Source organism: Sceloporus occidentalis, unplaced genomic scaffold, assembly GCF_023333645.1.
Source record: "Sceloporus occidentalis isolate IW3139 unplaced genomic scaffold, rSceOcc1.0.p SCAF_3, whole genome shotgun sequence".
Classification (NCBI taxonomy): Eukaryota; Metazoa; Chordata; class Lepidosauria; order Squamata; family Phrynosomatidae; genus Sceloporus; species Sceloporus occidentalis.
Window position 1 is genome coordinate 21,333,119 of NW_028316983.1, and position 13,255 is coordinate 21,346,373.

Below are 13,255 nucleotides of genomic sequence, written 5' to 3' on the forward strand. Positions count from 1 at the left end.
ACTGAGAGTATGTGACTCACCAAGGATCACCCAGTGAGTTTTCATCACCAAATGGGGATTTGAACCCTGGTCTCCATAGTACAACATTCAAAATCTAACTCTACACCATCCCAGTTCTCATAATAGTTTTTACTGCTTGAAAATATTAATGAATAAAGAAGTTCTGTGACTCCTCTGTGCCATATAACTGCTTCAATATATTTCCAAAATTGGGTCAACCCTTTCCTTTTACATTCTTACCAGCTTCAAAGCAGTTTAGACAGTTTATAACTCACCATCTGTTAAACATTTGAAGATCTGGGGGTCTGTGCTTGGGAAACTGCAGGGAACTGCTGCCAACAGATGGGGATGTTGTCATTTTTAACCGGAAAACATCTGTCCTTCCCATCCTCCCTGCCAGCCATTTTGTCTCTAAAGAGAAGGAAAGGAAACATGTCACATGGTTACAGTTTTAACTTTCCAAAGGTATCTACATGGTTAACGCTCATAAAACAGAGACAGGCCAGCTTGCAGTGAGGTATGCAGGATGTGCAAGAGCACAGAAAAGAAACTAGAAACATGGATTTTAAACAACAACACAGCATAGTCAAGTAGCACAGGCTACAGTAAGCATCATCGGATGCTAACAGCTATGCTGGATCCACTGGATTATGTGGCTCCTTTATAATCTCAATTTGCTGATTACTGAAGAAAACTCCAAATGTTTTTGCCACTAAAACTAACAGATGAGAAAGTCTGCCACTGCCATTGTTTGTCACATTTCCCAGAATTCCAAAGAAATTCTTGTCCCATCCAAGTTGTGTACTGAGTTACATTTCCCCTCTTCTTCCATGGAAATTAGTGTGCATTTTGGTACATGCTATTCCTAATGTGCATGTTTCTTTTGCACTTTTCTTAATATATACATTTTAATGCAAAATAGGACCTAAAATACTGTGTCCAGATCTGGGTACCACAATTCAGAAAGGATGTTGACAAGTGGGAGAGTGTCCAGAGAAGGGTGGACAAAATGGTGAAGGGTCTGGAGACCATGCCCTATGAGGAGCAGCTTAGGGAGCTGGATAGAAGAGAAGGCTAATGGGTGATGTGATAGCCATGTTTAAATATTTGAAGAGATTTGAAGGAGCCCTGGCAGTGCAGTGGTTAAATGCCTGCACTGCAGCCACTCATTCACAAACCAGAAGGTTATGAGTTCAATACCAGCCAAAAGCTCAAGCTCAACTCAAGCTCAATTTTTAAGTTTGCTAAAATGAGTATCCAGATTGTTGGGGCAATTAGCTTACACATTGTAAACTGCTTAGGGAGTGCTTAAGCGAGCTGATAAGTGGTATAGAAATGTACTTGCAGGTGCTACTTTTATGTCATACTGAAGATAAATTTGTTTTCTGCTGCTCCAGAGAGTAGGACATGGAGCAATGGATTCAAGCTACATTAAAATATATTCCATATAAACATTGGGAAGAACTTCTTGATGGTAAGGGCTGTTCAGTAGTGGAACACACTCCCTCGGAGTGCAGTGGAGTCTCCGTCTTTGGAGGCTTTTAAACAGAGGCTGAATGGCCTTATGTTGGGGGTGCTTTGATTGTATATTCCTGCATGGCAGGGGGTTGGACTGGATGGCCCTTGGGGTCTCTTCAAATTCTATGATTCTATGGTTCTCATTAAAATATGCATTTTGTTACTTGTGCTTATAATTAAAAAAACAGAAAGTAAAAAAGCATGTTAGGACCCTTTCAATAACAGGACACTAAAATATATATCTGTTATGTACACACACACACACACACACACATTCTGGCACATGTTATGATAATGGTTCCAGGGATGCTGCAGTGGAATAACATATTGCTGAGGTAACTGAACATCCAAACATTTGCAGTCGGGTATACTTAAGAGACCCAGCATGATGTTGTGGTTTGAGTCCTGGAGGATTAGGGTTCAAATCTCCAGTTGGCCATGGAAACCCACTGATCAACCTTGGCAAGACCTGTAGCCACGATTGATCTATTACAGAACAGACTGAAGAGAGAAAATGGCAAAATAATAATAATAATAATAATAATAATAATAATAAACCCACGAGTGGTAACATACAGCTCCAAACTGGGACCTCTCAGGCACATCATCAATGAACTACAACCCATTCTGGACAATAATACCACTCCTTCAAGGACTCTTGGTGGCAGACCTTTACTCACTTACAGACAGCCTCCAAACCTCAAACAGGTACTCACCCACAGGAAGACACATGACACAGATGGGGACACCTTTGCCACAAGCCAAGATGCCAACTCTGCCTGCACACTTATCCAGGAAATTTCATCAAAAGACCTGATGGCATCACCCACAATATTAGGAGGACCTTCACATGCTCATCCTCCAATGTGATTTATGCCATACTATATCATCAGTGCCCATCAGCACTCTCCATAGGGCAAACAGGCCAGTCCCTGTGCCAGAGAATAGATCAACATAAATCAGACATTAGGAATGGGAAAACACAAAAACCAGTGGCAGAACATTTCAGTCTTCCTTGGCATTCCATCTCAGACCTCAAAACAGTGGTCCTTGAACAAAATAACTACAAAGATAGATTGGAAAGAGAAACAGCAGAATTGGAATTCACCCATAAACTACAGTCCCTCAGAAATGAATTGAGGAGAGCGGGGGCCTCCCCGGGCCAAGAGGGTCCCTGGCCGCAGCCATGATACGCTTTATGCTGCTCTTCAGCCGACAAGGGAAATTAAGACTTCAAAAGTGGTTTATTACACTGCCTGAAAAAGAGCGAAAGAAGATCACTCGAGAAATTGTGCAGATTGTTCTGGCTCGCAATCAAAAAATGAGCAGCTTTGTTGACTGGAAAGACCTTAAGCTTGTTTACAAAAGGTATGCTAGTTTATATTTCTGCTGTGCAATAGAAGATGAAGATAATGAACTTTTGGCCCTAGAGGTTGTCCATCGTTATGTAGAACTATTGGACAGATATTTTGGAAATGTATGTGAGCTGGATATTATTTTCAATTTTGAAAAGGCCTACTTTATTCTTGATGAGTTTCTAATGGGAGGAGAAATCCAAGAAACATCCAAAAAGTCTGCAGTGAAAGCAATAGAAGATGCTGACATGTTACAAGAGACAATGGAAGAATACATGAACAAGCCTGCATTTTAACTAGAAGCTACATCAACGATAGGAGGATACATGTACAATCTGCCTGTTCCTAGGCACTGAATTTTATTTAAGAAATGGAACATCTCCTCTTCCCAGAATGTTCTAAAGAAATATGTCTATGCAATATTTAAGATGAAGGCCAGCCACAGCACCACATGCATAACAACTTATGTGTACTATATTTTATATGAAGTATTTATAATTTAATCAGACATTTTTTGGCTGTCCAGATTGAATGTTCATTTTTTTAAGGCAACTCTTATCCTCCAGGTTTTTTTTAATTCTATGCAATTGATACTAGAAGAATATATTTATATGACTTTGGGTCAGTTTCTCACCAATTCAGTATAATTTTGTAAAAAAAAAAAGAGCCATTTATTTTGAAGGTGATCATTTTTCTAAAAAAAAAAAAAAAAAAAAAAAAAGAAATGAATTGAACAGGGACAATGGCTTCCTGACACACTACACACATTTCAACATTATTTGACCCCATCCTCAGGGGGATGTCCTACAGTCATCTATTCTCTTTACCTACAGGCTAGTTTCCATGGCCAAACTGGTCTTGCCTCTTCATTTCCATACACGTTAGCCAGTTCACAATGTCTTTGTTTACAGCCCTCGTTGAAATTTGACTTGCTTCTTCATTTCCATACAAAAAGGATTTAGAATTTAAATTTATATTTGCACATACCAATGGCATATTGATGTCTGTCGCTAGTATCCACTCCACTGTATAATAATAATAATAATAATAGTAATAGTAATAGTAATAATAAATTTATTTATATTTCCCGCTTCTCCCTTTGGATCGAAGCGGGATTACAACAGTAGAAACATCATAAAATTCATAGATAATACAAAATACATCAATCAAAATAAAAAAATAAAATAAAAAGGGGAAGAGTTGTTACAGTGTTGCTCACAGTTGTAAGAATGGAGTCATCATATTCAGATGTTCAAAATTGGATTAGAGGAGATCCATTGGATAGGCCTGCCAGAAGAAATCCGTCTTCAATGTCCTCTTGAAGGCTTCCAAAGAAGGTATAAGATGGATCTCTTCTGGTAAGTTGTTCCAAAGTCTAGGGGCCATCGCAGAAAATGTTTTACAAGAGGTGGTTTTCAACCGGGTTTTGGGTTGTTCTAATATTTTTGTGCCAGATGTCCTGAGAGTGTGGGGCGGATTGTGTAGGGAGAGGCGTTCCCTCAAGTAACTCGGGCCCAGGCCATGTAGGGCTTTATAGGTAATAACCGACACTTTGTATTGCACCTCGAAGCTAATTAGCAGCCAATGTAGAGATTTCAACACCGGTGTAATGTGCTCTGATCTCGGTGTCTTGGTGATCAGTCTGGCTGCAGCATTCTGAATCAGTTGGGGCTTCCGAATTTGGTACAAAGGTAGCCCCATGTAGAGCGCATTACAGAAATCTAAACGAGAGGTTACCAGTGCATGTATGGAGCCCTGGTGGCACAGTGGTTAAATGCCTGTACTGCAGCCATTCACTCAAAACCACAAGGTTGCGAGTTCAAGACCAGCAAAAGGGCCCAAGCTCGACTCAGGCTTGCATCCTTCTGAGGTCGCTAAAATGGGTACCCAGACTGTTGGGGGCAAATTAGCTTACTTGCTATTCACCGCTATGATCTTTGGAATAGCAGTATATAAATAAAACAAATTATTATTATTAATTATGTACTACTGTTTCAAGGTCCCCCTGAGGCAGGTAGGGAAGCAGTTGGCGTATCAGCTGAAGCTGATACCATGCACTCCTGGCTATCGCTTCCACCTGAGATGGCAACTGTAGAGACGAGTCCAGGAGCACTCCCAATCTGCAGACTTCATTCTTCAGGGGGAGTGTGACCCCATCAAGGATGGGTTGGCAGATCTCCCCTGCCGGACCAGGGGCACCTATCACGAGTACCTCCATTTTCTCTGGATTCAGCTTGAGTTTGTTTTCCCTCATCCAGCCCATTACAGACTCAATGCAGGCATTCGGAGGAGAGATGCCATCCTTAGTCACTGCAGCAGTCGGAGACATAGAGAAGTGAATTTGGGTGTCATCAGCATATTGATAACACCGCTCCCCATGTCTCTGGATGATCTTGTCAGGAAAAAGTCACATGGGATATATAGTCACAAGAAATATAATATGTATATGGATGTATTTGAAAGTAACATGACACAGCAAAAGCAACTGAAATGTCACATAGGTGTTGCATATAATGTAATTAGAAGGTCCTAAAAGCCAAGGACATATGTGGCAAGGACAAAGTGAAAAGGTGCAAATTGATATCACCTGAAAGTCATTGAGTGGACAGTAATGTATGATGCAATGTGAGGTAAAGATTGAGCCAAGTATTGTATGTCAATCATAATGTATGTACACGCCCAGGAGGTGGCAACTGTATAATGAATAGAGAGACAAATGTCTATATAAGCAACAATGTATGGCAATACTTTTTGTGTGGGTATTGAGGAGTATAGTAGTGTGGGTTTTGTGAGTAGTGAATTGTTTTGTGCATGGTGTATATATTAGAATAAAAGTAGATCTTTAAAGAAGACTACTGTGTTGACTGGTGTCTTGAGAGCAGAACAAGAACCAGCAGATTCCAGAGAAGATTAGAAGACATCTTCAGCCAATTCTCAGAGCTACTGGTCAAGCTGATTGTTCTTCCGCTAACCAGGGGGTGAGAGTGAAAGCCAGGAGAAGAGCTGCAACTCCCATCATCCCTAACAGATCTCTCCCAGTGGCTTCATGTAAATGTTAAAAAGCATGGGGGACAGAATAGTGCCCTGAGGGACACCAGATGTCAGTTCCCTTTTCTGAGAACAACTGTCCTCCAGCATCACCATTTGGAATCTGCCCAAGAGATAGGAATGGAACCACTGGAGCGCAGTGCCCCCAATACCTAGCTCCCTCAGGCGCTCCAGAAGGATACCATGGTCAATGGTATCGAATGCCGCTGAGATGTCTAAGAGCACCAACAGGGCCACACTTCCCCTGTCGATGCCCAGACAGAGATCATTGACTAGGGCAACGATGGCAGTTTCAATCCCGTATCCCACCCTAAAGCCAGTTTGAAATGGGTCCAGATAATCGGCTTCATCCAAGACAGACTGGAGTTGGAAGGCGACTGCCTTCTCGATCACTTTGCCCAAAAATGGTAGTAAAGAGACTGGCCTATAGTTGTTCCTTATCAGGGGATCTAGAGAGGGTTTCTTTAAGAGTGGCTTAACCACTGCATGTTTAAGTGCTGATGGAAATTTCCCCTCTCTAAGGGATGCATTTATTATAGTCTGAAGCAGTGATGTTACAGTATTTCCTCCCTGAAGATGGGCAGGGATCGAGGGGGCAAGTTGTCCTTCTTACACATCCAAGGAGCTTGTCCACTTCATTGGTACTCACAAGCTCAAAACGATCCAGTCTAACGCAGTCTTCGGAGTCACTGGACACTTCTCTCATAGTCTCTGTTTTAATGCCGGTATCCAGATCGACCCTTATCTGAGAGATCTTATCGGCAAAGAAGTCATTGAATACGTCACAGCAGGCCGTTGTTGGTTCTAGTAATACATTCGGGGTGGGAGGCAGTTGGATTAGCTCTCTGACCACTCTGAATAGCTCTGCTGGACGAGACTCTGTGGATGCAATATGTGCAGCATAGAACAAGTTCTTTGCTGAATCGATTGCCACTCTGTAGGAACTAAAAGGTTTCCTAGGAGTGTCTTGCCAGATAAGTGTTGGTGTTTCTGCCAGTGGTGCTCTAGTCATTGCACGGCTCGCTTCATTTTCTGAAGATCTTGAGTGTACCACTGTATGCATCTGAGGAAGAAGACTGACGTCTACGAAAGCTCATACAGTCAACTTCTTTATTTCACTTGGTCTCAAAAGTGCTACAAAGGCCCTCTACATACTGATTCTACAGACTAACACAGCTATATCTTTGATTGACTTTGGGTAAGTCATACTTTCTCAGCCTCGAAGGAAGGCAATGGCAAACCCTCTGAACAAATCTTGCCAACAGCAATGCATTATAGATTTGCCTTAGAGTGAAATAACATGAAACAAAGTCAGAAATGATGTGAAGGCACACAACAACAACACATCTTAAAATATGAGCTCATGACTAATACTGAGTTTAGTGTATAGGAATTCCTTTAGTGTATAGGAAAACCACCTTTGATAACCAGATATTAAGAGATTTTCTACCAAGGAAGAAATCATCTCTCAGGCCTGCCATTTTCTAATGTAAACAGCGAACAAATTTAAACAGAAAAATGTTTATAAGAAATTTAATAAATCTAATTGAAATCCATGAAAAAAAATGATAAAAAACACTTGCAATGATCTTTATCGATGCAGAAAAAGCATTTGATAACGCTCACTGGCAATTTATGTTTGAATTAATGAAAAAATTAAAATTTGGTGATAAATTTCAAGATTGGATAGAGGCGATATATAACAAACAAGAAACTAGGAATTTGGATTAATGGAGAAAGAACAGAATCTTGTACAATGTATAGGGGGGTAAGGCAGGGTTGTCCGCTATCGCCACTCTTATTTATATTGATCTTAGAAATTTTATTAAATAGTATTAGAGAAAATCGAGATATAAAAGGTTATAAATTAATGGAGAAGAATATAAGTTGATGCGGATGACCTAGTCTTGATGGTAGCTAACCCATTAGAATGTATAGAAAACGTTTTCCCCCCCTTGGAGCACTGGAAAGGATGAATGCTCAAAACAAAAGTAAAGTGAGTTTTTTGTGGTTTTTTCTGGCTATGTAGCCATGTTCTAGAAAAATTTATTCCTTATGTTTCACCAGCATCTGTGGCTGGCAAAATATCAGGAATAAAGTCTTCTGGAACATGGCCACATAGCCCGAGAAACCCACAAAAAACTATGGATGCCAGCCATGAAAGCCTTTGACTTCACAAAAGTAGAGTGACTTTTATAACCATATTTGACAACAGACATCTGAAAAAAATATATTCCCCCACCACACCTAACCAACATGGAGTCTTCCACTTTGAAAAACCATCTGGAACATCAGTTCACCTTAAATTTCTTCTCTTCACTTATAAATGTGTCAGGCTTAATGTACTGGGAGTAATTTTTTTATGTCTTTCTTTCAGGCTGGCTTAACCAAGTCTCTGTGCTATTTATAAGGCAGGAGGAGTGTGCTGTTATTGTGCACCTCTTTCACGTCTCCTCCCAGCTACAGAATAGATTCTTGAAATGAATATTTAAAGTGAAGTTCTCATTCCTTTAATTTTCCAGATTTTTGGTTTTAGTTACAAAATCAAAGTACCTGAGGCAAGCACTGACAGCTTCAATGTGCTGAATTCAGAATGACTTACAGGCATGCATAAATAGTTTGAATATTTCCCTTCAGATGTTTCATCATCGTCATCATCATCATCATCATCATCATCCCAATAATATTAAAATATTTATATCTCACCCTTATCCAAAGATGTCATATGACTGGTGGAATAACTATTAATATTAACCACATAGTGACCACACAACACAGTGAACAAATTGCAGTATGCACCATACCTTGAAAGAGGTATTTGAAAGATGTGGACTTGCAGAAAGGTGCTGGACTTCAACTGCCATAATCCTGTACCACTGGCATTGGTGGCTGTAGCTGATAGGCATAGCAGTCCACCAACATCTCAAGGGCCACAAGTCCCTGTATAGAGGTGCCTTCAAGTCACCTGTCTACTTATATCAGCTCCATGATTTTCATAGGATTTTCTTAGGTGAGGAATACTTAGAAGTGGCTTTGCCAGTTCCTTCCTCTGAAATACACCCTGCAGCACCTGCTATTCCTTTGTAGCCCCCCCATCTAAATACTAACTAGGCATGGTCCTGCTTTGCTTCCAAATCACAGTATATGGTACCTTCTGGGTATTTAAGTCAACATCTGCTTCAAAAATTGAATGTGCAGGCCTTCAGAGTATTCATTTGAAGAGGCCCACCAAATTGAAGCACTAGCCATTCTCAGACCTGAGCATCTGCAGATCACCCCACCCAATTATTGTCAATGGTGGCACATGCATATGATATTAAGCCAATATTCACTCACATTAACTTAAGCTGACTAGATCTAGTCCTGTCCTATGGTGTAGCAGAAGAAGACTTTTCCTTCATTTACAAGTTTTATGTATTTGAAAACAACTCTTACGTCACCCACATAGGTCTTCACTTTAGCTTAAGCCCATCTAGGAGTGAAACAGACCACCCCAAAACTGCCCCTTCTGAAGGCGGATTGGGGTTGCAGCAACTGCATGCTATGGCCCCAATCCGACTTGGAGCCAGCTGAAAAAGGAGTGGCAAAGAGCTGCTCCTTTTTGGACTGGTAAAAAGTTGGCTTTTTCTGACTGCCATGGCCCATGAGAGATTTCAAGCTGCTCTGGTAGCATGCGGCTTGTAAATGCTGGAGCACTCAGAAGTCAGACCACATCTGGGCAGCCGAGCAGCTTGAAGTTGGCTTCCGGGTGTCTTGAAGGCATGCGTCATCTATATATCATGCCCCCAAGCTGGCTGGAAGCTAGATTTTTCTGACAATGTGTTTCGCGCCCTAGTCTGAATTTGCACTGCAAAAATAATGCAATTTGACACCACTTTAACTGATATGGCTCATCTGAAGTATACGAATCATTATTATTATTATTATTATTATTATTATTAAGCGTCATTTATATAGCGCTGTAAATTTACATAGCACTGTACATACGATCTTTTAATTAGATGGTTCCCTGCCCTCAGGCTTACAATCTAAGAAGACATGATACAAAAGGAGAAGGGAATGGTGGAGGGGAAGGGCACAGTTCCTTTGGGGAGGCCAGGTGGCATGGGCCTACCTCCTCCTCTTCCCTCAGAGCCCAGGATGGAGAGATGCCTTCTGGGAAGGGCTCAGTTCCTTTGGGGAGGCCTGATGGGATGGCCCTCCCTTCTCTTCCCTCAGAGGCCAGGATGGAGTCAGATGCCTTCTGGGAAGGGCTCAGTTCCTTTGGGGAGGCCTGATGGGATGGCCCTCCCTTCTCTTCCCTCAGAGGCCAGGATGGAGCCAAATGCCTTCTGGGAAGGGCTCAGTTCCTTTGGGGAGGCCAGGTGGGATGGGCCTACCTCCTCCTCTTCCCTTAGAGGCCAGGATGGAGCCAGATGCCTTCTGGGAAGGGCTCAGTTCCTTTGGGGAGGCCTGATGGGATGGCCCTCCCTTCTCTTCCCTCAGAGGCCAGGATGGAGCCAAATGCCTTCTGGGAAGGGCTCAGTTCCTTTGGGGAGGCCAGGTGGGATGGGCCTACCTCCTCCTCTTCCCTTAGAGGCCAGGATGGAGCCAGATGCCTTCTGGGAAGGGCTCAGTTCCTTTGGGGAGGCCTGATGGGATGGCCCTCCCTTCTCTTCCCTCAGAGGCCAGGATGGAGAGATGCCTTCTGGGAAGGGCTCAGTTCCTTTGGGGAGGCCTGATGGGATGGCCCTCCCTTCTCTTCCCTCAGAGGCCAGGATGGAGAGATGCCTTCTGGGAAGGGCTCAGTTCCTTTGGGGAGGCCTGATGGGATGGCCCTCCCTTCTCTTCCCTCAGAGGCCAGGATGGAGTCAGATGCCTTCTGGGAAGGGCTCAGTTCCTTTGGGGAGGCCTGATGGGATGGCCCTCCCTTCTCTTCCCTCAGAGGCCAGGATGGAGTCAGATGCCTTCTGGGAAGGGCGCAGTTCCTGTGTGTGTCTCTGTGTGTGTCTGTTTGTGTGTGTACAGAATTTCTATCTCACCTTTCCAGTAAAAATAATTAGTATATATGGTGACTAACAACATCATTAAAAAAGAAATCTAACAATTAAGCAATTAAAACCCTCACTTGAAGAATTTAAACAGTAAATTTATTAAAAGCAGTCTTAAGTAAACAGTATGAAGGGGGGAATCAACACAAAAGAGCTTAAGAATGTTAATATGAGCTGTGTCTAATCACTTAGGTACATAGAGCTGATACTGAAGCTGTGTTTATTTAATCAGTATCCCCAGAGAAATTATTTCGATTTTTTTTTACTTCCTTCCAAAATGTACATTTTTCTAAAGGAGGGGTGGATAACTACAACAGTCTGAGGATGCTCACACAAATACACACACACACACACACACACACACTTACACACATGCAGACACACACACCACAAAACTGCTGTGATGAAGGGTTACAGAAATAAACATTAGGTCACAGAAACAAATATACCTTACTCCAACCATCAGAGAAAATATTTTTTGCTATAAACATGTGCCTTGTTTTAAAGGAGTATCACACTTGCAGGAGGTTTTTTGGAAAGCAATTGTCCTTTAAAATAAGGTCCATGTTCCCCTCATTCCTGGTTTTACATTGGAAATATATGGGGGTTGGGACCATCATCAAGCTCAGTATTGCTGTGGAAACACAGGCTGAGAAAATGCATGGGGCCACATGACATCCATGTGTTTGTGCAACCTCCTGTAAACTGTTCTTTATACACATCCTTCCACAGTGTTGCAATATCTGCTACTGTGTGCAACTGATTGTTCTTGTCAGGTCATTGCAGGAAAGTGGGGGGGCAGGGAGTAAACCACATAAAGACACTCAACTTGGAGATTTTTTTTCATGCAAGCACCAGTTAAACTATTTATGCTCCCTAATTCATTATGCCACAAAGTAGGCTGGCTGTGATGTTGTGCTTCATAATATAATGGATGAACATAACATTATCAGCTATAATTTCACTTCAGTGTAGGATTCAGACAGCTCTATTGATAATCTCTGCATCCATAAAAAAAATGCAGTTGTAAAAGAATGTAGTTTAGGAATCACACAATGGATTGACAGGCTTATTGTGTTAAAATGGTCTTTCAGATTCCAATTTCCCTCCCTCCAACTTGCCAACTTCTACGAGTCATTGGGGACTTCTAAGGTAGTTTCAAAACTGATTAAGTGGTTCTATTTCACTCAACCCACACTGCTTGAACAACTGGCTTTTTAAACAATAGCTGGAAACCTTTCAAGACACCTTTTATTTCTCTCTCTCTCACTCTCAAGTTATTTGAATTTCTATAGAAACATTTTTCTTAACAATGATCACTGGCTAGGTTTGCAGGGCCTATTCCACAGCTGAATTGGGTTCAAAGCATTATCTTTTTTAAATATGTATTGTCAAGGTCACTTATGAATTACCTCTTGAATTCCTTAATCAGTATTCATAGTCTTATGACTTATGGAAGCAGAGAAATCTAGAATCATATCCTATCTCTGTCACCCATTAAATCTCCTGTTTTCCTTGACCAGTCATAATCTTTCAGTATGACTTAACTCACATGACTGTGATGAAAAGAAATGGCAGGTAAGGTGGGGCAGGGAAGCCTAAGACAACATCTTGTATTGTTTGGAAGAAAAGTAGGATATTGTCATGCCCACCTCAGAGATGTTAGCAGTCCAAGAGTGCCTGAACAGCGGCCCAGCATACAGGATGGTTGAAGCTCAGCTGCTCCTGCTATCCTTGCTCAGCAGCCAACCTCTGTAGATAAGGTGAGCTTGAACGCACACTTTGTGTTCTGGAAGCAATGTCTGTCACACCTAGTGGAAAACACATTTACCATTTTGGTGACTTGGCCTTGATTTCTTTGGTCTAATCTGCACTGAAGAAATAATGCAACTGGACACCACTTTAACTACCATGGCTCCATGCTATGGGATTCTGGGAATTGTAGTTGTGTGAGAGATTTAGCCTTCTCTGTCAGAAAGCGCTGTTGCCACAACAAACTACAAATACCAGGATTCCATAGCATGGTGCCATGGCAGTTAACATGGTGTCAAACTGCATAATTTCTTCAGTGCAGATTAGAACCATGGCACATGGAAACAAATTCTGATTTGCATTCTTGTTTGTTCTCCTTTGTTCTCCCACTAGTCACCTGTTTCCAAAGCTAAACAGCCCCAGATATTGTAAACTTTTCATAGGGGAGTTGTTGAAACAAATAGATATGTAGGCCAATGAGGAAATACAGTAGTGTCATTATGGGAGTGCAGGAGATACAGCCCATACTGAGTGACACTTCAGTATAAGGAT

At 41.8% G+C, this 13,255-nt stretch overlaps 1 protein-coding gene and 1 long non-coding RNA gene across 2 annotated transcripts in view; one reads left to right on the forward strand and one right to left on the reverse strand.

Moving 5' to 3' along the window:
* Window positions 1–10,379, reverse strand: part of LOC149315634 (uncharacterized) — a 52,660-nt gene extending 42,281 nt beyond the window's left edge. The window contains exons 1-2 of the long non-coding RNA XR_016280676.1: window positions 10,301–10,379; window positions 276–411 (exon numbers count right to left, since the gene is read on the reverse strand). This is a non-coding gene — a long non-coding RNA (uncharacterized LOC149315634). The remainder of the gene's footprint in view (window positions 1–275; window positions 412–10,300) is intronic.
* LOC149315635 (AP-1 complex subunit sigma-3) lies at window positions 2,663–3,552 on the forward strand. Its single transcript, XM_089518494.1, has one exon. It carries the CDS (start codon window positions 2,705–2,707, stop codon window positions 3,167–3,169), a length of 465 nt encoding a protein of 154 aa, XP_089374620.1. The 5' UTR covers window positions 2,663–2,704; the 3' UTR covers window positions 3,170–3,552.
* Window positions 10,380–13,255: the final 2,876 nt, after the last annotated feature.

Bases quoted from the DNA above. Each gene is read 5' to 3' on its own strand.
- LOC149315635 (XM_089518494.1), top strand. From the start codon at position 2,705: ATGATACGCTTTATGCTGCTCTTCAGCCGACAAGGGAAATTAAGACTT.